The sequence below is a fragment of the Coloeus monedula genome, assembly GCF_965178545.1.
Source record: "Coloeus monedula genome assembly, chromosome: 14".
NCBI classification, from domain to species: Eukaryota; Metazoa; Chordata; class Aves; order Passeriformes; family Corvidae; genus Coloeus; species Coloeus monedula.
Window position 1 is genome coordinate 20,979,339 of NC_138794.1, and position 24,476 is coordinate 21,003,814.

At 55.1% G+C, this 24,476-nt stretch overlaps 1 protein-coding gene across 2 annotated transcripts; it reads left to right on the top strand.

Moving 5' to 3' along the window:
- Nucleotides 1-485: 485 nt before the first annotated feature.
- Nucleotides 486-19,648, top strand: LOC309578078 (SH2 domain-containing adapter protein F-like; the record flags this gene model as incomplete). Of its 2 annotated transcripts, XM_082290442.1 has the most annotated exons (7): nt 486-959; nt 7,897-8,026; nt 9,002-9,211; nt 10,729-10,866; nt 13,686-13,857; nt 14,161-14,280; nt 17,399-19,648. In XM_082290442.1, the coding sequence occupies 7 exons, from the start codon at nt 486-488 to the stop codon at nt 17,583-17,585; spliced, it is 1,431 nt and encodes a 476-aa protein (XP_082146568.1). In that variant the 3' UTR covers nt 17,586-19,648. The 2 variants fall into 2 exon arrangements, with proteins under 2 accessions (XP_082146568.1, XP_082146569.1); XM_082290443.1 differs by lacking the exon at nt 10,729-10,866.
- Nucleotides 19,649-24,476: the final 4,828 nt, after the last annotated feature.

Here is a 24,476-nt window from a genome sequence, read left to right on the forward strand (position 1 = left end):
CCAGGCAGGGGGTTTGCACCGAGGTGTTGGACTCGATGGCCCTCGTGGGCTCCTTCCAGCTCAGGACATTCTGTGACCCCACGAGGGACCTTTATCGCCCCTGCCTCGCCGGCTGCCTCCCCGTTGGCCCTTGCCCCGGTGCCGGAGGACGCTCCGGCGTGGCTGGGAGCAGCACCGGGGCCGGATCGGGCCCAAGGCCGCCGAGAGCGAGCCGAGAGCCCGCAGCCGCCCGAGCGCGAGAGGCGGCCCGGAGTGCCGGGGAGGGCCGCGCCGGGCGCAGCGGAAGGCGGCGGGGAGCGGGGCGGGCCCCGGGAGAGGCGGGCCGGGGAGGCCGTGCCGGGGGGAGCGGGCGCGGGGCCGCGGCGCGGGCGGGGCGGGGGAGGCCCCGCACCCGGCGCTCCGGCAGGTGGCACTGGCTGCCTCCCCCGGCCGCCTCCCCCGCGCCCCCCCCCGGCCCCGCCGCCGCGCTCAGTCCGCCGGCGCCGATGCTGCTGAGCGGAGCGGCCGGCTCGGAGCGCGGCGGCGGCGGCGGCGGGGCGGGGGCCGGCGGAGCCCCGCAGTGCGTGGGCACCATGGCCCGCTGGCTCCGCGAGCACCTGGGCTTCCGCAGCGCCCGGCCCGCACCACCCGCGCCGCCCAAGCCCGACTACCGCGCCGGGCCGCCGCCGCAGCCGCCCCTACCGCCCGGGGGCGCGGCCGAGCCGCTGGCCGCCGCCCAGCCCGACATCGTGGCGGCCTACCGGCTGCAGAAGGAGCGCGACTTCGAGGACCCCTACAGCGGCCCGCCGCCCGCCGCCGCCCCCGACGGGCCCCGCTATGTCTCGCCTAAGCACCGGCTCATCAAGGTGGAGGCGGTGGAAAAGGTGCCCGCCAGCCCCCCGCCGCCGCCGCCGCTGGTGCCCGCCCCCCCCAGCTCGCCCCCGGCCGGCCCCGAGCCGCCCGACGAGCCGCCGCAGGAGGTGAGTGACCGGGCACGGGGCTCCGCTGCTCTCCCCGCGGTATCCCGGCACTTGGGATGCCCCGAGTGACCACGCCGGACCCTCGGCCCCTGCCGTGACGAGCAGGGCCAGGACCCCAGGGGCAGGTGGAGCCTGAGCGCCTCGGTCACGGAGATGCCCTCGGTAGTTCCGCCAGACCGTTGGCATCCACAGTAAGGAGCAGGGCTAGGATCCTCGAGCACCGAGAGGGGGCCACGGCCAGGCTTCACGGGGCTCTCGTGTCGCGTCCCCCCCTGTGCCCTGGTAGCACCGACATGCCGGGCACACGTCAGCGGGAACGGGGGCGGCCCCGGCTTCCCCTCCGGCTCCCGCGGGAGGCAGGTATGATCCCCAGCGGGAAGCGCGCTCGCAGAGGAGTACAGGATCGTCTGCGGTGCCCTCCGACGCTGGGGCCGGTGACCCTGGGCCTCCCACCGCTCCATGCCCGGCGGATCTCTCTCTGCCCGCTTGCCCGGGCTGCCCGTGCCAGCGGCGGCGGCCGGACCCCCGGAGATGCCGTGCTGCTTTGTCAGGGAGCCTCAGCGCCTCTTTGTCTGCCGCCCCCCCGCCGGCTTCTCCAGGGTGAGAGCAGAGCTTGGCGCTCCCGGTGCTGGCAAGGAGGCGAGAAACATCCCCGGTGAGAGGTAGGAGCTGGGCAGAAGCTCCCCATGGGGAGACGGGCTCTGAGTGGCACAAAGGCCTGGTGGAGGATAAACCCAACCGGGGCTGCGGGCCTCCCTCTTGGCGGAGAGTCTGATGCGGGGACTGCGCAAATAAAGGCAGGAGGGGGTAATTAGTGCCCGCTAGCGCTGCCGCCTGCAAGACGGAGCTTGTCAGGCGAACTCGACGGGATTGCAGATCTGGCTGGCGGAGGGAGTCGTGGATCCAGTCAGTGATCACATCCGTGGTCCTGGGACTGCCAGGTGGCACCATGAAATAAGCACCGGGAAAAATCTGCTAGAGAATGTTTTAAGCAGATAGAAAAACTTGTTGCGGTGGATCTTGGGAAGTTGCTTGTACTGACTAATTGCTTTTTGGAGATTTCCAGAGTGGCCCAGAGCTCCCCTTTTGAGCTGGGTAAACTGGCTGCTGCAGGCAGCAGAGGAGGATGAGGAGGATGGCACTGGTAGCAGGGACCAGAGGTGCCACCACGGTGCTGTGGTTTGCTGAGGCAGTCTGGATGGTTTTTTCCTCTGGAGCATGCGTTGCGGGATCAGAGCAGGAGCAGGAGCGTGTGGACTCAGGCTGTGATGTGCAAAGGGCTGAGCCAGAGTTGTGGGAAGCAGGGACTGCTGACAGATACAGCCAGGCTGCTTGGGGGTCCAAAGGCTGGGGAGAATCTGGGAAGTTTAGAGAAAAGTCAGAAGCTGGAATACGTTTGGGGAAACTGTGCTAACAGCGCTAGGCTGAAGAAGACCCTTCATTTATCCAAGATAGGCGGTGATTAGATTACTGCTAGTCTCCTGCGTACTACTGTAGGGAGGAGGCTTCTAATTCTTTAGGGCTCTGGTACATGATGGACACAGACAGAGCTCCAGAGCCTGGGTGAAACTGGAATAAAAGTGGAAATATTGGATAGTGCTTGCAGCTGTCCATTAATACAGTTTTCCTAGAGGAGCCAGGGAGCATCCACCATGTGGAGCAACTCTGTTGGGCTGAAATGCCCTTTGCAGCTCTCATCTGCTAGCCTTGGCACTGGGCTGAGCAGTGGGTTCCCCAGCTGCTCCAACATCATGGTGGCACTTCCTGGAGGTGGTACAGGAGGATGGAAGTGCCTGGTGGGGGTTTCCTGCTGCTTGTGACCCTTGCTCTTGGTGATGTCAAGCTGTCCTGGAACAGGGAAGGGATGCTGGAGCTGGGCTGGAGCCTCTGCTGAGATTATGGTTGTGCAGGGGACTCAGTGCTCACACACTTAGGAAGAGGCTCTGGGCACTGTTCCCTACCTGCTGCAGGGACTGGGACTGCAGACCCCTTGGATTGTGTTGATGCTGGAGATAAAGGAGAAATACAATTCTGTGTACAGACAAAGCTGCTGGAGCAGAGAGGGTTTTTGTTAATGACTGATGGGGAAAATCACTCTTAATAAAATGTGCAGTCCTTCCAAGTGGGGACAATGAGGATGGAGAGAAGTGGAAAAAGCAGTCACTGGTTCCTGATTGTGTGGTTTGGCTGAGACCGTGTCATTTGTTGTGGTTGGGGGCTGACTATGTTCCCTGGGAGCCCTCTGCCTGCTGTAGCTGTCCTGCGAGTTCTGGAGAATGGAATGGGCAGGAACATCTTGGCACAGGAATCCTTCCTGCCTGGGCTGCACGATGCCTTGCTGCTGTAGCATGAGCCATCTCATCTTTGTGCCTTCTGTGGGATCTGCAGCATCTTGTGGGGTTGCATTAGAGTGAGCTCTGCAGTGACTCGTGCTGCTTTCCAAACTCTGCTGGAAATGGTGCGGACAGCACAGGCCCTTCTCGATCTGCTTGGTCTGACAGGCCTTTCCCTACAGCAGTGGACAATGGACTGGCCCTGTGTGGTTCACCTGAGCCAGGTGGATACCCTGGAGATGTCTTCCCTGCCGTGTTTGGATTAGGCACAAGGAGCAACGCCACTGGGATGCAGCGGGGAGAGATGCGATGAGGGACCTTCTGCTGCCTGCACCCCAGGTGTGCTTGAGGATGGGCTTGGGGATCTGCCTGAGGACATCTTTGTCCTGTGCCCACCGGGACCAGTCTCTGCTGTTCTTGCTGGGAGTGCAGGGTCAGTGCTGCAGGGTGTGGGAACAGCCTGTCAGGAAGCTCTTGGGTGTGTGTCTTTCCTGTGAGAGCCTCCTCGAACTGAGTCATCTTATGCGATGCTGATGCTGTGCTGTCCGTCCCCCTCCTCCTGTGCCACGGGTGCAGCCCTAGGCTCCCTGCCTGGGCATGCCGTGCCCCATGTGGCTGTGGACCAGACCCTTCTGGGAAGGTCAGTGTTGTATTTGGTTTTGGGTTTGGCTTCAGTGTCTGCCAAAAGCCAAGCTGCCAGATGTGTAAAACTGGAGGAATTTTGCACCTGACAGAATGAAATGAGTTTGCTCAGTTTAACCAATCTGCTGAGGAGACCCCAAATGCACTTTATCTCCAGGGTGAGAAACTTGTTTTTAAGGCGGAGGATCTCCCCAGGAATGCTCTGCAAACCTCTGTGTAGAGTGGAACATCTTGTTGTGACATAAGGTGGTGGCAGGTAGAATGTTTCTGGGCAAGATGGGACAAAGAACCCAGCTCTGCCCTGGGACTTTGGTGTCGGAACTGTGAATGCTCTTGAAGAGCTGTGATCTGTCACCTTCACTAGTGGGCAGCATAAAAGCTGTTTGATTGCGAGAACCCAGTGATGGTCTGGTTCTTTGCATTAATTTTGTTTTGACTTTCTTTTTTTTCCCTTACAGTTGGCATGTATAATAGAGTGAGACAAGCTTTGGTGCTGCAGCAGGGATTTGGGATTTGCATTGCCATGGCAGATAAATACATGAAAAACAGTCATGCTCAAGCAGGATATGTGTCCAGGTGCCAGTGGTGCTTGGCTGCTCCCTGAAGGAATGGTCTGCACCAAGAGCTGCCCTGGGATGGTGGCTTTGCATGTCAGGCTTTGCTTTGCACCCAAATTATTTCAAGTCTAGCAAAGCTTGTGCTGTGTATGAGCAGGAGATGCCTCCATAGCCATGTGGTGGGATCAGCAGGTGGTGAGCAGCTCCCTCAGCAACATGGAACATGAGCAAAGCATGGAAATGCCTGGCCTTTGACCAGAGTGTGGGGGCTTAGGCAACCCCTGGGAGCTGCCCTGCCAGCGGCTGTGGCCCTCTCCTGCTCTGGGGAGCAGCCGTTTGCCCTGTGGCTGCTGCTGAGAGCCCTGCATGGCTCATCAAGTCCAGTACTCAGATTAGGAAATGTCAGAGATGCAGTTTCCTGAGCAACTGTAATATGGCCTCATGTTCGAGGGCATTAGGATGTGCCCGGTAATTGCATGATCTCTGCTGTTTGCCCCATTCCAGGCACTGGCTGGAGCCTCCAGTCCCTCAGTCAAGCACATTTTTGTGTGCTTGCTTGTGCACCCTGAGGTTGTGATGCTCCTGGAGGCTGTAATTACCTCCCCACCTTTTCCGCGGCTCTCTGCTGTAATATCTAACCATTTAAAAAACAAATGGGTTTGTGTTCTCATCACCCTACAGTTGGGAGATTGAGGCAGAGGAGAAGCAAACTAGTGTGGCAAATTCCCCCCAAACTCAAGGAGCTTGCCTCTAATCCAAGGCCTTTTCTCTGCATCCAAGCTGAGCCCAGCAAACCACATTCTCTGTCAACAATCTCTGCTGAGTGCCACTGCACCCTTCTGCAGGCAAAATACCCAGTTTTATGGGTCTTGACAGTGACCTGTTAGGATTCTCCACTATCTTCTGCTTTCTAGACCTGGAGGCTTCTGAGTGGAGGCCACTCTGTGAGCCTGCTGGAGCTTGTGTGTTCCCCCCTGGGATGCCAGACCTAAACACGAGGAAATACAGTTGGAAATAAGGTTGGGCTTGATGATCTTGGAGGTCTTTTCCAGCCTTAATTATTCTATGACAGTGACCACTGCATGCAGGGAAGCCTCTCGGCCCTGTCTGAAGCTGCTATGTGTGTATGGGGCAGAGGGAGGGTCCAGGACTGGGTCTGCGCTTGTCTAGGAAATGTGGTTTGTGGCAGGTCTAAATGTGGTCAGGTTGGGCTTGGGGCCAGAGGAACAGACAGCTAACCCCAGGAGGGTCAGCAGACTGCATTTCACAGCTCCCCAGCATGCTTGGAGCCATGAGAGCTCTGCACAGGGTGAGCATTGGACATGGCACTGCCCGTCCACCCACCCTGCCTGTCAAGCCAGTGCATTTGTGTGTGTGGGGACACTGCCAGCATGCCCATGCCTCTATTGTCACGAGCACGTGTGTGAAGATGCTGCTGCTGTCACAGGACTGTCACAGATGTGGAGGTGCAGCAGGAGCTCTGTGCAGCTTTCGAGGCATGGGAGAGGCCGTGGGATCTCCCGGCTGTTTGGAGCGGCTTCACTGAGATCTCGCAGACAGCAAGTGGGAAGCAGGTCCTGGTTGACCAAGCAGCTGTAAAGGTCACCAGCGACTTGCATTTGCCCTGGGGAATTTTGCCCTGGTGGTGGCAAGCAAAGGGCTGCAGACCCCTGGGCTCAGCCCTGCCTCTTCATGTCCCCAGTGCCTGACAGGGCCTGAGCAATGCCATGTCACCCCTTGGATGATGGAGGTAAGAGCAGATTGCAAAGCCAGGGGCTGGCTGCTCCTGCTGCCCTGTCCTGGCTCTCTGCCCCATGCCTGGGGTGGAGACAGTACTCTGACACTGTCTGTCCTCTGCTGCCTTGCCAAGGAGTGAGAGCATCTGCAGCTCCCATGTTTGAACCCTATTTTACTCTGGGGCGGTTGGGATTTGGTCTGAGGATGATCAGCTACTCGCTCATGCCCTGGCATGGAGGGACCAGGCTTGGAGGGCTGACCCAGTTCCCCATGCATTGGCTGCCCATGGAAGTGGGACATTTAGGGAGGAGGTGGTGAGCCAGGTGCAGAGAGCAATGTGCCTCCTGTAGCTCATAGGGATGCCAAGTCTTGGGACTGCACGGAGGTGTTTACAGTTCCAGTTCCTGTTCCCTTTTCCTGCTGGGTTTTGCTGTTACAGGCCATTGTTGGGCGTTTTGCACAGGAAGGAGGGAGAAGTGTTTTTGTTTTAAGCCGGTTATTGGAGCTGCAGAGGAATGTGTGAGCAGCCGTGGTCTCTGTGGCTGGCCAGGAGCAGGGGCAGTGTGTAGTGGTGATGATGGAGCCTGACACTGGGTGGGATTAGACAGCTGCCACACCATGCTTGGGACATTTGGTCCTTGCTGTGGGACATCTCCATAGCCCATGTTGTGGTAGCAAACCCCCCCAAGCCAGGGGTTTGCATCCTGGTAGGTGAGCAGACCCTGGTAAGGTGCTTGGGTACACTTAATTGCTGCTGGAAATATTGCCTGGCCCTACTTTGGGAGCAGGCTGTGTGGCTGGAGGGTGGGATGTACAGCTCCAGGCTTCCTGGGGACTGCAGTGTTGTGTGATGGAGTGCTCTGGCTGGGAAGCTGCTGAGGTGCTAGAGCAGGCATGTGGTTCCAGTGCTGGAGGGGATTGAGCTCTGGGACATGCCCCATATCCTACTGCAGGATCCTCTCCTTCTCACTAGTAAGTGCAAATCTCAGGAATTTAGTGCTGACCCTGTGACATGGCACTTGAGAAGCTCCTGGTTCTGCTTCCTGGAGGAAGGCTCTATCTTGTCTTACTTAACTTAGGATGTGTCTGGGGATGCTGTGGAGGCCTGGGAAGGAGTGGAGAGGAAGCCATAGGCTGTTCTTAGCCCTTTTGTTAGAAAATATCTTCAAATGAGTGCACAGGAGCCCTGGAAAATAACCAGCAAGTTCCTAGTCATGCCAGTGCCAGCTGACACCCCTCTTTTGGGATCTGTGCCCCTTCTCCACCTTGGGAAAGGAAATGTGGCTGTGTGCAGGAGAGCATCTGTGTGCCATGGAGGGTATGGCACTGCTGGCAGCCCTGCGCCGCAGTGGGGACCCGGCCAGGACATGTGTGTGGGTGCTGACAGTGCTGAGCCTGATGGTGAGGGAGGGGCAGGTCTGCCTTCTGCTCTGCTTGGCTCCATCCCAGCTTTTGGGACAAAGGCTGGAGCGTTTCCATGGCTGAGTGCCGGTGCCTGGAAAGCTGTCAGCTGCCAGCACCTGCTCTGCAGGGCTGCCATGATGCAGGTTTGGGCTGTCAGTGGCCGCTCTGGCTGCTGCTGGAAGAGCTCGTGGGGAGCTCTGCCTTCCACCTCCCAGTAAAGGCAGAGAATGCCCTAACCCTTTTCCTAATCTTCCCCTCTTCCAGCTGGCTGTCCTGGAGGACTACGCAGATCCCTTTGATGCGGCACAGGTGGCAGGAAGCCAGGCAGGGCTGGAGAAGGTGATGGAGAATGACGGATATATGGAGCCGTATGAAGCCCAGAAGATGATGGCTGGTAAGGTGGAAGGCTTCATGCAAAGGCCACTCTTTACACCTCTGGTCCCCAAGTTTGGTGGCCGCTGTACTCTGTTCCTTGCAGCCTGTGACAGCATTGGCTCCCCCAGAAAAGGCAAACCATGGCAATGGCTGTGGTGGGGACAGCCATTTTACAGGCAAATTTTCCCAGCTTCAGCCTTGTGCTCTGGGTTTGCCAGAGCACTCAAAGACTGTCTGAGCACTACAGGCACATCTCTCCCTGCGATGCTGTCCCCCAGGACTCCCAGTTGCCAGGCTGAGCCAGGAGGGACCTGACATTGCATGCATCTGGCTTAAAAGTAAGATGGATGTGGGACCTATTTAATTCAATTAGGACTGGGCCAGAACATGCTGTGTCTGCTGCAGCAGCAGGGTCCCCTGTGGGCCTGTCTGGGGCTGGAAAACTGGCAAGCTGGGAGCATGTGCTCCTGAAGGCAGTGCTCAGAGTCACCATGGTGGCTTGTGTGCTCCAGGCTCTGGCTCTGCTTTGTGGTTTTCATGGAGCGAGTGGTTTCTGGAAAGCTCATGTGGCTTTTTGAAGTAGACCATTATATTTCTTGGAAAAACCAGCAAACAGTGGAGACGCTGCTTGTGCCTGTGGGAGAGACTGTGTTTTTGCTTGAGGGAAGGGCGTTTTATTAAACTGGCCACTCTGGGTCTCCAGGGGAGAAACCCAGCCTCACTGCTTGCAGGAAATCAGGCTTGGGGGGTACTCTGTCCCCACTGACCCCGTTTTGCCGGGCTGCCCAGGAGGGGGGGTGTGGTACTGTGGGGATCTTGGTGCTGCCGAGCAGCTCTCCCACTTCTGGCAGCTGCTTGCTGTCTCCTCCTCTGCTGATGCTCCCTATCCCATTTTACCCATGGGTGACATTGAGCCCTGTCATCTACCACGGTTTTGGGGACCATGGCTGTGTTGGGCAGCAGGCTCATGGTCTTTTCCCTCTTCTCCTGCTAGAGATCCGCCAGAAGGGCTTACGGGAGGCTCCCGCCCGGCCGCTGCACCTCTACGACACTCCTTATGAGCCTGTGCTGGACATGGACAGTGACTGCCCAGCTTGCCCCCGGCCCAGGGAGTCCCGGCTGCCCGAGGATGATGAGCGGCCGCCAGAGGAATATGACCAGCCCTGGGAGTGGAAGAAGGAGCGGATCTCCAAAGCCTTTGCAGGTAAGTGATGGGAGCAGCCATAAAGCAAACAACACTTTTTGTGAAACTGGATCCTTGGGGTCAGTAATGTTGGCCTCTGCATTTCCATGGCTCAGGGAGCGCTTGTGTTCTTGCAAAAGCTGTTTGTCTGAGCAGGGAGCCAGGCTGGACAGAGTGATGGATAGAGCTGCCTTGGTCATCTGTCCAACACCTGTCTCCTGTTGCCTCTTCCCTGCTCTGACCAATCACAGCCTCTGGTGCAAATTAGCACCCCCAACCTTGGGTTACTGGGGTCGGTTCAACCCTGGGCTCAAGCAGATACCTCCATCCTCAGGGCAGGAGGATGCCCAAGGAGCCTTCGTCCAGGCTTCGTCCAGCCCCCTGACCTATTTATCTGTGCTGCGAGATCGATTGTGTTTGTGTTTGGTAATGAGGAAATCCATGCTGTGCATTAGCGCTGGCTCCTTGCCAGTGCTGGCTAATTGCCACGCTCTTATCTAGGATGCATTTTAATTGCAGCATTGTGTGTCTGTGCTGCAGTTGGCACTGAGGGTGCTCAGGCTGGTGGCACTGTGTGGAGATGATGGCAGAGAGAGATGTGAAAATTTGAGGTTGGAGAGTGGTTCACCTTTTGGGTTTGGGCACTGCGAGCTGGAGATGGGTGTGCTGGGCTCAGCGCCACAGTGCCTACTTGTGCTTGGGGCCACCAGGTCCCCCAGCACCCTGTTCTGAGGATTCGGCATGTCGGGCTCCATCTTGGAACAGTGTGTACTGCTGGGCTGGGTTTGTGTTTCAGTGTCCGTGCTCTGGATGAGCCACCTTGCTTGATATCCCTGGGTGGAGGTGGTGTGTTCACAGGTCTGGCTCACATGTGGATGCATGTGAGCACTGCCCAGTGTGCTTCAGGCCTGTTCCAAGTCCCAAGGGAGTCAGGCTGCTGTTCCCTGGGCCACGCTGGGACCTGCTGCCTGTTTTTTTCTGAAGCCAGAGCAGGTCCTGCTGTGTCTCGTGGGGTGTTTTTTCTCTCCAGTGATGCCAAAATATCTCTGCTGTCCCATTCCCCCTTTGGGGGTCCATGGGACCCCTGCTGATGGGCAGCTGGTACTGGCACAAGGCTGCAGCCCACTGCTGCGTGGCAGGGGAATGTGGACGCTGTGGGTGGCTGGGAGACACCTAGGGCAAGACAGGCAGGACAGATGGCAATGGAATGTTCGGCCAAGGCCCCCAGACAAGTATGTGGAATAGGGTGATTGCAGGCTCCCCCATACTCTAGAGAGGGTTGGCTGGAAAACCTGATGGAGGAGCAGGGTCTCTCCATTGGGAATGTGCCCCACCTCAGGCCTGTCCTTGCTTGGTGCTATGGAGGGGATGAGATGGCCAAGCTGGTGTAGGGCTCCTGGGAATTTAGTCCTCAGGTCTTTCCCCCCACAACTGCTCTCCTTCTCCATGGACCTCTGGTGTTGCTGATGGTTTTTTCTAAGCCCTTTCTTTCTGTCTCTTTCTCTCTCTTTCCCACACCCTCCCCACCCCCCATCCAGTTGAAATCAAGGTCATTAAAGACCTGCCATGGCCCCCACCGGTGGGACAGCTCGACAGCGGTGAAAGCCCCCCGGATGGGGAGGCTGGTGCCCCCATCCCTCTGCAGCACGGCCAGCACAGCTACGAAGACGCCAATGGTGGGTCTCGCGTGACAGCGGTGTGTCCAGGGGGGCTGTGGCCAGTGCTTGCTGTGACCCTGGCCCACTGCGATGCCTCGGAGCTTGCCCAGTGCACTGCCAGACACGACCCTCCTCCTCTGCCCTCCTGCAGCTCCTCCTGGCCCCCTCAGTTGTCATGTGCTGGACACCAGGTGTTTGTCCTGCTGCACCTTCCTGCTACGAACAGGCACCAGCTCTTTGCAGCAGTGGAGCTGCTGCGGGGGATTATTCTGTGGCGGAGTCATTACTGTCCCTTTTGTTCTCTCCTCTTTGCCTCCAAATTCCCAACATTTGATGGCTGCTTTTAAGGTCTTCTTGACAATTGCACTGAGTATTTAGCTGATGTTTTCTTGCGACTTTTAATACCCAGGTCCCTTACAGGTGTGCTAGCAGCTAATTCAGATCCCAGTGCTGAAGATGGGGCTGATTTTTTCCCCTCTTCATCATTTAGCACTGCTCCATTTCCTCTGCTGTTTTATTACCTTGCTGTTAGTGTCAGGAGGTCCCTGTGGATTCTCCACTCTTGCTTTTGCTATCCTGAGCAGCCAAATCTCCCAGGTACACTTTGTCATCTCAGGTTTGCCTTGTTGTGAAGCCTTTTTTGTGTGTGCTGAGCACAGAGCCCCTGGGTAAATCCCCTTTGGATGTTGCTGGCAGTCTCACTTATGAAAGCCAAATATTGCTGCTTCTCTTTTAACCCTTTATTGATATTTTAAGGACCTTGCTCTTATGCTGTGGTGAATTAGGATTTTGCCAAGAGCAGTAGGTGGGGGGATTTTGTGGAGAGCCATGACTGAGTTGTTAGCAGTGGGGAACTGGGATGCAAGCTGTGCCCTTTCTTGTGCAGTGGCATGCCGTGCCTTCCCCACTAACACTGCCCAGGTGGGCACTGCAACATGCCAGGTACAGATACCTGATTTCCTTATCTGCAGTTACCCAGATCCCTGCAGAGCTTCATAAGATAAAGCCAGAGTGGCCTTTGCTGCTTCCCGGGTGGGTTTGAGCACAGGCTGCAGGTGATGGCTTGTTTTGGTGCTGATGGTGGGGGCACTTGAGAATGAAGTGGCTGCTCTGAGGGCTTTGTTGGGGACTTCCCAAAACCGAAGGGATGCTGCAGGCTGAGATCAGTTCTCAAGAAGAAAGGTCTTGACAGGTGGGAACTTTCTGATCCTCTTCCTGCAATGAATGCACGTGTCAAGAAAAATTAATCTCTTTGCTATGCAGCCTCTTCTTTTCCCCCATCATTTATTATGCCCACAGTCACTCTGACATGCATCTTGCTCCTGATGAATACATCAGTTTGTCATTTTTCCTGGATTTAGCAACACAGAGTCTCTTTTTTCTCTCTGACTTGCCTTGCTTTGTTATGTTAAGTTTATCTTGCCAGAGTTTTGTCTCATTTTCTACTTCCCGTGTCTTGGGGTGACTTGAACGTCTTGAAGGATGTCTTCTTCCTCCTAAGGGCTTGTTTTTAATATCCTGTTTAATCATGCACATGCCTCTGCCTCCCTCTTGACAGGTGCAATGCATTACTTTTGAGCCTGTAACGCAATGACTTTGTGCCGCCAGCAAACACTTGGGCTGTTTGATTGTCTAGCTTTTAACAATTGCCCCAATTTTTTAAGGTGATGAGTTGAAATTGAAGCCTGGGCGTGATGTACAAAGGCGAGCATGGTTAGTGAAAAGCCAGAGCACCGCAGAGGCAGGGCTTGTCAAGTCGTAGTGCTGAGTACCTCCTCCCTGAGCTGCTGCTTATGGTGGTTTAAGCCATGCTAAGCTGCAGAGGGTTTTGGCTGGGTTTGCTTTTGGCTGCCTTCCCCTCCTTGCAGTGCTGGGGGAGCTGGAGTCCTGCTCACCTGCATAGCGTGTGGACAAGGTGTCACTCAAACATCCTGCCTTAGAGGATGCCCTGCTAGAGAGGAAAACATCCCTCTGGCTATTTTTTGCCTCCCCCTCCAGCAGCCAGGAAGCATAGAGAGAAGTTGTCCTGTCTGGGGCATTCCAGTAGTCCTGGGAGCTGTGATTCCTGGGCTCGGCCACCTCTGGGGTGACTGTGCTGCCATGGTATCAGCCCCTGGCAGCCCCACACTGTGGCAGCTCTGCCTGATCGATAAGTAATTTGTGCAAGGGGGTTGGCAGTACAGGGAGCAATAATGAACTCTTGGGAGGAGGGAGAAACAATATTGTTAATGCTGAAATCATCCTGCATGGAAATAACAGGCGGTGGGAGGCCAGGTCCCCAGGGCATGGCTTGGTCAATCACCCATGCTCGTGGCCATGGCTGGGCTGGTGACAGGCAAGTGGCAGTGCCCGGGGAGGTGTCTGCAGTCAAAATATCCCCTTCCCACCTCAGGGAATTGTTTTTTCGCCCCATGTTTATTTGTGCCAGCAGAAATGTGTCCATTGGTTCCAAACTGACTGCTTCCTTTAGCTCCATCTATCCCCTCTTCTTTTTTTTAAATCTAATTTTTTCCTCTGAGATTCGGGAACCTCTTCTTGCTGCATCTCACTTAACTCTCTACCACAGCCACCGAATGTGTTTTTGCATTAGCAAAACCTCCTGAGCTTTTGAAACCTCCCTGGAAATATCTTCCATGGGTTCAGCTACTGGCTCCAGGCCTGGCATGTGGGGACCCAGCCTGGGCACTGCAGTGATCAGCAGCCCAAGAGCTGCCCTGCTCTTGCTTAGAGCAGGGGGATGGGGCACTGTGAGGGGACCCAGCGTGATGTAAGTGGCTCTGGCTCTTCCTGCTGGAGAAAGTTAGGATCCCAGCCTGTGATGCATGTCTGTTTTGCAGGTCCAACGGAGGGGCTGGGGTATGGCCGCACCTCGCCCTGCAGGGAGGAGAAGGCCAGGGCTGCCCTCAGGCATGGCTCCAGCAGCCTCAAGAGCACAAAGACGCTGACCACTGAGCCTGGCCCCTTTGTTGGGGAGAGGATTGACCCTGCCCTGCCCCTGGAGAGCCAATGGTGAGTCCTGCCTGCCCAGAGTGGCTGCCCAACCCCTCCACCTGCACTAGGAAGCCCTGTGGTCACACCATGAGGAGCCCTGGGGCAGACTTGCTTCTTTCTTTCTTCCTTGTCCCCACACTTCAGCCTGTTTGTCCCTGCCCCTTGTCTCCCAGCCCCAGTGGTGCCACCCTCTTCCCTCTTCCTGAATGTGGCTGCAGTCCCCGGGGAGGTGCCGGGGCTGGCACTGCTGCTGCCCCAGGGCACAGCCCTTCCTATGGTGTCTGCTCTGTGCCCAGCACAGCCCATCCCTCTCCCCTCCAGCTGGTACCACGGAGCCATCAGCCGGACAGACGCAGAGACACTGCTGAGGCTGTGCAAGGAGGCCAGTTACCTGGTGCGCAACAGCGAGACCAGCAAGAATGACTTCTCCCTCTCCTTGAAGTGAGTGAACCTGGTGGGGCTGGGGGGGTGTGGACCCACAGCAGAGGTGACCCGGTGCCATAGGTGGGTGCCCCAAGTGAATTGTGCCCATGCTAATTGGGTAATTATGAGATCACCATGGGTGGTCAGAAATGGCTGCAGTATGAAGTCCACACTTTTCTGTGGTGTGGCACAGGTTTCTGGTTTGATGTCTGGCAAAAACATCTCTCAGGAAGGCTTGGAGATCTGGAGGCCCACTGCTCTTCCTTGGCAGTGCTAACAATCCCTTAGATGGATCAAATGATGTGCCTCAGTGCCCAGTCAAATGTGTCTGGTTACAGCTTCCAGCTCTGCCTTCTTGTTCCCCCTTTTTTTGTAGCTTAGTTTCATGGGAAAAGAAAGTTGGTGCGAGCCCATTGTTGATGGAAATGGGGGTACCCATCCTTGCCTCCCCAGCCCACAGATCCATTGCTCAGCTGTAGAGAGGGCTTTACCCTGCTCTGATTTGCCAGTAGGGAAACCTCATCCCCACAGCACAGCTTGGTTTATGCTTGGGGTTTTTTGGGGAATCTTTACATACTCCCCAGTTTTCCAGATTCCCTGAATGCCAAAATTGCATGAAGCATCTTTGCATGTGTTCTGACAGGGGGGAACTGCCCACAGCTCCTCATCCAGCTCTTTCCTGGCTCTTGGGGCAGTGTGAAAATCAAAGCTGTTACTTTCTGAAGATGATGATGGATGAGCAAATACCTTCTTGCTCTTCTGCTGGACAGCTATATTAGCTCTGTTCCTGCCAGATGGGAAACAAGTATTTATGGAGCACTTCAGCTGTCTCTGCCCAACAACAGGCCCTGTAACCCTACACTTTTCACAGTACAGTTTGGGTTTCCCCAGTGGTCTCTCTACCTGCACTGCTCCCTGCAGATTTCAGCCTTCTGTTTATTTCCCAGTGGCACAATTGTGAATTAGATTGCTCTGTCTCTCTCCATATTTTTTTTCACTCTTTTTGTTGCCTTCAGCACCAAACCAGGGCAGGAGTTCCGCTGAAAATACTCTTTCTTCCTTCTCCACATAGAGATTTCAGATCATCCAACAAACCCTTCTGGAAGAGTTCCCTCCTTTCCCTTTTTTTTTTTTGTCAGAATTTTTACTGATGCTTTAGTTTTCTCAGTGCTTTTTCCTTGCCCTAGCTTGTGAGCCGTTTTGGAGCAACAGCTTATTCTGGTTGGTGAGCTGCATTTGAGGCTGTGAGAGGTCTCACCATCACTTTGTGAGTGGCATTAGTCAGCACGTGTGTTGGAGAGCCTGGGAGGTGCCATTCCATCACCAAAGGTGGCTTTCCATCACCTCTCCACAAGCCAGTCACCTGTTTCTTAGTGTTTTTTCCCTTACTTCTTGCCACCATCCTTAGCTTTATGGCAAAATCCTCCTCTCAGATGGCACGGTGTGCAGCAGTCACACCCACCTTCTCCAGTCCATCCAGGAGTTGCTCGGGCATTGCCTTCCTTGCAGAGTTTGCGGAGAACTCACAGCCCTGAGAGCAGGATTTTTACTCCATTGCCTTTCTCTGTAGAGCCTGTTCAAGGAAAAATCCTCTGGGATGCTTTTTATAGAGCTGTAAGCTGGCTGTCTGCAGCTCTCTCTATTATTTTTTTTTAACTTTGGTTTTTTTTTTTCCTTGAGGAAGGAGGCACAGCCAAGGAGATGGTCTGAAAAGCATTCCAATGCTGACCTGAAGTTCTTTGGTGTTTCTTTAAAGGAAAATATGCACAAGAGAGAGCAGCCAGGAGGAGGTCAGGTAGCTGGAAGGATTTAACCTTGCCGTGACAGTCCTGGCTGGTCCCCCACTGCCTGTCATGGACAGGGTCATGTCATTGCCTCAGATGCTTGGAGAGTGGGTCCCTCCTAGTTTGTGCCTCCATGAGAGTGGCTGAGGCCACACTGCAAAGCTTTGGGTCCTTCCTTGTGCCTGTAAAGGTGCTCAGCAGGAGCACCACCCACCCCTTGTCCTGGCTGCTGGTGTTTGCAGCCTGTTCCCTCAGTCATCGCTCCAGGGATGCGATCTCATTGCATCCCTGAGCTTGTGACAAAGACCTGTGGAGCAATTTGGGCAAAACACAACCAGTATCATCTCTCCATGGTCCCATGTGGCAGTGCTCCGGTTCCCTGCCACAGGGACACAGGACACGGCCAAGCTATTGCTTTTCCTCGGCCCCTGGTGGGGGGCTGTAGCTGACTCTCAGGACAGCTGGCTCTTTGCTTCTGTCTCTAAATGGATTTCAAACCCATTCTAGTAATGCAGCTGGGCTGTCCATTATGGCCCATCTCCAGCTGGGGGGATGGGGCCAGGCTGTGCAGCACTAGAAGCGGCTCAGCATCACTGATGAGGTCCTGTCTGCTTTTAAGTCATCAATATTTTGCCGTAATGTGCATTCCAGACGCTGCAGACAGGCTGTGGCTCTCCTCGGAGACGCAAATTAATAGCAACAGGGCCATTAGTCCGCCACTTGGAATCAGCATTTGTGGCAGGATCTGCCTGCACAGCTTGGCGTGGCTTGGTGCCCGTGCTGTGCTGGGAAATGGCCTCACTACGCTGAGTGGATTTTATGGAGCCTGCAGCGGTGGAGTGGGGAGAGGGGGAAGGAGAAAATCCTTCGGCTGTGGGCCACAGGAAAAAAACCTGGTTTGCCATGGCAAGGCTGGAGATCTGGGAGCTGAAGTCCTGGGAGCTGAGGGGCTCCTGTGAGAGCCAGTGGTTGCAAAAGGGGCATTGTCACATGCAAGGAGCAAAAGCCACTACCCCTCCATGACCCTACAGCAAGTGCCCCTGCTGCCCTTGCCTCTGTGATGTCTTTCCTGCCCACACACACCCCAGATGGGTCCTGCACACCCCGTTGCATGGCCGTGCTCCCCAAAGGGTCACAGTGCAGTGTGGTTGGCCATGTCCCTCCTTTGCTCTGTGGGCTTTGTTGGAGTCAGCCAGGAGCAGGATGGTGCAGGCAGGGCCATGGCTGCAGAGAGGAGCCAGCAGTGTCCCCCTCAGCTGCAGAGGCAAACTGCCTGTTGTCGGGGGGTCAGGAGCTGAGGGGAGGCTGGGGCCAACTGTACCCCCTAACCCTGTCTTGATCTGTCCTTGCAGGAGCAGCCAGGGCTTCATGCACATGAAACTGTCCCGGACGCAGGAAAACAAGTACGTGCTGGGTCAGCACAGCCCGCCCTTCGACAGCGTGCCGGAGATCATCCATCACTACGCCAGCCGCAAGCTGCCCATCAAGGGGGCTGAGCACATGTCCTTGCTTTACCCAGTGGCCATCCGTACCCTATAGTACTCACCCCCACGAGCCAGGCTTAAGGCTGGGTGCACCCAAAACTGGCCCATCTGCAGGGCTGAGCGCCACCGTGATGAGGATGGGCTCCAGACCGTCAGCCCACAAGCAGCTCGCTGGGCACGGCCAGTGCTGTTGGGGATTGCTGCAGCCAGGCCCCTTGTCCTGCTCTTCTAGGGGCTCCCATGCACTGGTTTGCCTGCTGGCACGGCACTGGAAGGACCCCCTATGCGAAGAGCTGAGCGGGGCTCGCCGGCTGTCCACACCTGCCTCCAGGCAGAGCTTGGGATGCCAGGACTGGGGCTGGGACCTTGGAGAGTCCAGGGAGGAGGGGCAGTGTATGTGAGTACGGGGATAAATCATCTGGTAGCAGGCCTGAGGTGCCTCCATGAGGGTGCCCATGAGAGACAAAATGGCTGTGCCCACAGGTAAGAAGGCTGGCAGGGGTGAGCAGAACCTCCCTGGGGCCAGCGAGGCACGCAGGGGCCCAGGCAGGCTGCCCTCACCTGCACCGGTGCTCAGTACTCACTGCCATCCTTTGCCAAATGTAAATAGTGACCAGCCTCGGCTGTGTGTGCAGCACCACTGCCTAATAAAGCGGTGCATGGTTGCCTCCTGCTCCATGGGACTGTGTGCCCACATCCCACCGCAGGTGGGGGATCAGTGTGGCAGAACAGCCGGAAGCTTTTAAGTGAATTGATTTTCCCTGCTCCCTTGTGTACACTGACATCAGCATGCCCGTCCAGCCAGTTCACTCCTCTGAGACACAGGGGACAAAGGATGCTGGTGGTCATGTCCTTGCCATATCTTTGAGACCCTTTGTGGGCAGTGATGAGCTGATTTTGGACTTGCCTGTTACTCCCTATAGAAGGGGGTGCTCTTTGGGATCTTTTGCCGCCTTGTTTTCCTTCATCTCTCGTAAATCTTAGGCAAAATCCCTGAATTTCAGAGAGCTCCTGATCTCCTCTGAGAATTTACTGGCTCCAGTCCTGTTCTTTGTCTTCCTGACACCTTGTCTTTGGGCCAGCTTGCTCCTCTTTTTTTGGCTGAAGTTCTCTCTGGTGCTCTGTACTGTTTCATGCATACCTTGCCTTTTAACCTTGTTCCTGGTGTTGCTCCTGTACCCATGCACTTACATTTCCTGTATCTGTGCTTCAGCCTAAACTCCATCCTGCTGTTGCTCCCCAGCAGCACATTCCCTTTCCCCTCTGCTCCATGGATGGGAATGACAGCAGCAAATTCACTGCTGGACCAGCAAAACATTTTCTGTAAGTGGAGCAAAGCCCTCAGGCATCGGTGGGATGAGTTAGCAGTGGCTTGATGAAGGCTTTGTGATAAAAGCATCACCCTCCCCTCTGCCTGCTGCCAGGAAGAAGCTGTTCCTCCTGGTTGCTGTGGGGGACTGAGGTGATTGATGGGATTGTGAGGACCTTGTGTGAGTGAGCGCTGCAGCCACTGCAGGAACCTTACTCTGCCATCCAAGGCTCTGGGGTTTTTCAGACTCTATCTTAGCTGAGGGGTGGCTGCCCTGCACAGTTTTGAGCTGCTGTGGGGGCCATGAGGCATGGCCAGTGTGGTCTGTGAATGCACCCCGCGGTTGGGAGCCTGCAGAACTGCGCTAGCTTGTTCCAGGATGCCTCAGCCTCTGCCACTCCTTAAAAGGCAGCGGATTGAGTTGGTCGGTGTCTCCTTACAGCCCACTTGGCTGCTGGCAGTTCTGGCTGCCTCTCTCCATCCCAGGGAGGCATTTTGTCCAGTGGAGATGGAGGTGAGTCTAGTGAGAGAGCTTTTCTCCCAGAGCCTGCAGGAAGGGCTGGAGATGCAGAAATCTGCACAGATGCTGCTGTGTGCCCTTTCTGCACTTGGAAGGTTTTGAGTACTATTTAGCAGCCGTGCTGTCCCCTGATGGCTCCAGTGAAGAGCTCATCACAGGGGATCCTCTGCCTTCTTGGAGGCTGTGAGTGGGAAAGAAGAGGCTTCTTGTGTCCGTGCAGCTCCCCACGTAGTGTGGGGCTGTTTTCTTGAGGAACTGTGTCAGGGAGCAAACTGCCTGGGAGCCAGTGCTGGCTGTGCAGCCTTTTGGTGGAACCTTGCTCAAGCAGCCTGGCTTCATCTCAGGAGCATCCCTGCTTGAGCACAGGGATGAGAGGAATGAGACCTGTGTGCATTGCACCAGCTCCCCAGAACCAGTCATGGACCAGCAGGACTGCCCTGCAGCTCCGCTGTGTGTCCAAGTGCTTCAGGAAAGTGGCTCTTGATCATTGCTGTGGGAGTTACATCCCGCCTGAGCCCCTTCTTCTCCAGGCTAAAGAAGTGAAACTCCCTTGTTCTGCCCCTGACCATCCTCAGCAGGACTCTCTGACTCTCTTCATGTACTTGGAAATAGTATCCAAGTGGGGTCTCACTAATGCCAGATAAAGGGAAATAACCCCTTCCTTTGTCCTGACCACCAAAAGTATGTTTCCAGTTCTAGCATCCTCAGTGATGGAATGTGAACAGCAGGTCCCCAGAAAATTTGAACTGAATTTCTCTTCAAAGGGTATTTTAGTGCTGCCTTTGCCATCCTGTGACTGAAGTGAGCATTGTTTGGGAATGAGGAGGGTGAGGGCAGGCATCCACCAGGGCTAGAGAGGTGACAGGGATCCCCATTCATGAGAACACTAATCCCCAGGAGGGACAAGGGCGTGAGCAACCTTATGTGGTTTTGAGGTTAACCCTGTTGGGAGCATAAGGTTTGACCAAAGACCTTTGTTTGTAATAATTCCCAATCCACTTGTCCAGCAATCCCCTGTGTTTTCCGAACTGCCTGTGTTCTGTGTCCCTCCTCCCAGTAAGTGAAACAGCTCTGTCATTCATCGCCGGTTGCTAGTCCCTCACTAAGCCCTCCATAATTGCCAGGCTGGTTTAGCATACTGCAGGTCCTGATAATGAAGGAAGGAAGTTTGTTTTGTAATTGGATTAGCACTGTTGGGAACAGCTCATGCACAGTGTCAGGGCTGAGCTGGTGTGGCCCCGGCCTTGTGCTACTCTGACTGGTTGTGGCTCTGCCTGGGGCTGTATTACCCCTCCACAGGACTTCACTGCCCAAAATGATGCTCACAGGGCTGTCTCCCATGCAGACAGGCGGAAGGAGTTCAGGCTGTTCAGCCTGGAGAGGACAAGACTCCAGGGAGACCTTAAAAACCCCTTCCAGTGCTTACAGGGCACAGAGCTGCAGAGGGACTTTGGACAAGGGCCTGGAGTGACAAGATGAGGCAGTGGTTTCAAACTGAAAGAGGGCAGGTTTAAATGAGATAGGAAAAAATTCTTGGCTGTGAGGGTGGTGAGGCCCTGGCACAGGGTGCCCAGAGCAGCTGTGGCTGCCCCTGGATCCCTGGGAGTGTCCAAGGCCAGGTTGGACAGGGCTTGGAGCAACCTGGTTTAGTGGAAGGTGTCCCTGCCTATGGCAGGGGATTGGAACATGATGAGCTTTAATGTCCCTTCCAATCCAAACCATTCTGTGATTCTATGAAAAATGTAGTTTTGCAGGATGGAGGCAACCAAGAGGGATAAAAGACTGATGGAGGGCAGAATTGGAGCTTGCTCACCTGGGAAGCTGGGGTGTGTTCACTGACTTCTGTCCCTAATGTCTCCCACCTGGTGGAAATGAAGCTCTTTGGTTAGTGCCAAGCCTCACATCACCCATCCCAGCACAAGTCATCAAGGCTCCTGAGTACCTCAGAGGTTGGAGAGAACTAGCAAATGATCCTTGTGGGACTGGGTTAAACCTTCACATTGTTTAGGGTGTGCTCCATCATCCATGCCCCCTTCTTGCCCCTCTGGCCTGGAGAAGTTCCCTGAAGCCCAAGCCTAGTGATTAGTTTGAAACCCCAGCCCTAGCAGGGATGCTTAATTACTTGAGTGTCCCTGAGAATGCTGTGCCCTGTGTTTTGCCTCCAACCACAGCAGTCTGCAGGAGGATCAGATAATAGCTCAGCTGCCAGAGTTCAGAGCAAAGGAGAAAAATTTGTTCCTGATCCTTGCAGGCTGCCAGTGGAATGTGCAGGGTAGCACATACATAGCACACATGTGCACTGGCACAGACATGGCCCAGCTGAATGCCTCCTCTCCAATCTTCTCTTAAAGACCAAATGTTTTACCCAAGGGACAAGTTTCAGCTTCTGACTTGGAGACCAGCCTCACTCAGTCCCTTCAGTACTGTTCCTAGCATCCTTCCAGCCACTTTCTTGCTCCTGGTGTCCTGTTTGAAAATTGTCCCAAGACATCTCTTCTTGTATGCCTCCACCTAATTTTGAGTCTACACCTGTGAATAGTTCTCTCCTTTTCCATGCACAGTTTTGGAGGCCTGTCTCCAAACCAGCATGCTCAGGCACATAGAAGGGGAAATTGTTTTAAGCTAAAGGAACATCGATTTAGATTAGATACAAGAAGATTTTTACAGTGTGGGTGGTGAAACCCTGATACAGGTTGCTCAGAGAGGTGGTGGAGATCCCATGTGTGGAAACGTTCAAGGCCACATTGGACAGGGCTTGGAGCAACCTGATCTAATTGAAGATGTCCCTGCTCACAATAGGAGGTTGGACTTGAAGGCCTATAAAGGTCCCTTCTGACCCAAACCTAGGATTCTATGATCTTCCAGGTGAGACCATCCCAGTGCCTTGCCAGTGATGTGGCTGTGTCCCTCCCCAAAACACATCCCAGGCATGATGATTCCACACTCCCAGCCCTGCATTTCTTGCTATTAACATTAGTGGGGTCATCCCAAGACTGGGGTGGGGAGCAGTGCTGGAAGCTGCTCAGAGACATCCCTTTAACATAGCCCAGCATTTACTTGGTTAGCTGGTTCCTCCTCTTGCTAAATCCATACCCATGACTTCCAGCATTGGAAATTGGTTCATACTGGGTGCAAGTCAAACTTCTTCCTTAAATCTAACCAGGCTAAATTATCATAAAAGATAGAAACATAAAATCATAGAATGGTTTGGGTTGGAAGGCACCTTAAAGCTCATCTTGTTCCAGCTCTCTGTCATGGGCAGGGACACCTGCATTCTCTGTCCTTCCCATCTCGCTCAGCTCGATGACCTGCACAGCCACCAGTCTTTCTCTTAATTTTCACCCTGAACGTGTGTGTGCTATCTTTTTCTCCGTTAAATGGCAGGCCCTGACCTGTGCCTGTGTGGGACTGGCAGGCTTGCTGCATGTCCCCTCTTCCTGTCCTGTGCCTTGCTGTGCATCCACAGTGCGCTGTGATTTACTGCCTGAGCGCAGCATCGCAGCTTCTGCCCACAGTTACCTCTGCACATTCACAGCATGTCTGGCTTTGGTGTGCTCGCTCTGACCGTGCTCAGCATGTCCTGGTTGATGGGGAAGGCTCGTGCATCTCTGCCTCCATGTAGGGCGATGTCTGAGCAACCCCCAGCTCTTTCTGGTAACTCACTCTAAGGATTGCAGGCTCTCTGCTGCACCTAACTCCCTTTTCCTTCCACACATGCAGGTTATCAGAGCCTCCCCTGCCCCCATCTGCTCAGCCCCTCTCGTAACCATGTCCTGCAAGGGCTGAGATGCAGCCTGGCATCAACATCCTGGGCTGTCCTGGCTCATCCTTCTCTGGAAACCACAGACTGAGTGCTGACTGAGTTTTAAAGTCCTGCTAGAGGTAATGGAGAGTGTCTGGCAGGCAGCAAGACCCAGGGTCCTGCTCAGTGTCATTTAAGCCAGAGTCCCAGTTGCCACCCGCACTGCAGCTCCAGTAACTGAGGCCTTCTCAGGGGAAGTGTATGGATTCCCAAGGACTTCCTCTACTGACCTGTTGGATTGGGAGAGCAAAAGGGAGAAACTGAGATATCAGAGCCCCCAGAAATGCTTCAGAGAAAACCTTGAAGTCCAGAGGAGAGGATTGTCACTCCAAGTCACAGACTAGGCCCATCCAGGCTTACACCAAGAAATGTGGGGAAGGTGTGACACAGCTGTGGGCTATGAAGGAAGCATGGGAGGGACAGGGTCTCCTGTCCCTTGTCCTGGGAAGGTCTCCAGCCCTGTTTGTGATGTGGTGACCACAGCGTGCAGGGAGAGCTGCCAGCTGGAACAGACTGGGGCTGGGAAGGAGGGAGGTACAAGCTGAGACTTCTCCAGCTTTTTGTACAGAAGGCAGTTCGTGGGGGTTTGTTTGTTTGTTTGTTTTTTCCCAGAGAAGTGCTGAGCTAAAAACCATCTTCCTCACTTCTGTTGTGAGTTGTAGCTGAGCTCTCACGTGCCACAGGCTGGGGGAGGTAGTTTATGTGGGACCAGGTCTGGAGACTGCACCACCCACATGATGAGGGCTCTTGCACTTGCACTCGACTTCCAGCCTGTCCCAAAGGAAGTGGCACATCATATACCAGAACAGGCAAGAGAGCAAGCACAGGGATGTTTTTCAGCGCCTTCTGCATCACAGACCCTGTACTCCCTGCTCAGCTGAGGGTCCCTCTGAAAATCCAACTTTTGGGACACCCTTAGGCTCTGTGGCTTTGGCATTGGCAGCCCTGCAGACAGCACAGTAATTTGTGCTGGCAGCAGCTGCTCCTACTCAAAACACAGCCATAATTGTTCTTGCTGGGCTGGTCCTGCTTGGGGCCATAAGGAGCAAGATCCTTCTTTTATCATCATCCATCTCATTCCTGTCTTGGCATCTGCAGTAAATGTCTGTCAGCAAGGCCATCAGGGCACAAGGTCGGGTCAGCTGTGGCAGGGGATGATTTTGACAGACTCACAGGTTGCTTGGGATGTGGAGTGGGAGCACTTTTCTCCTGTGGCTTGGTATAGGGATGGGGTGGGGTCTCTCATGGCAGTGCTGGGGGGACACGGTGACCCCTCTGTTCTGCTCTCCATTAGCAGCGCAGCTCCGGGGTCTGT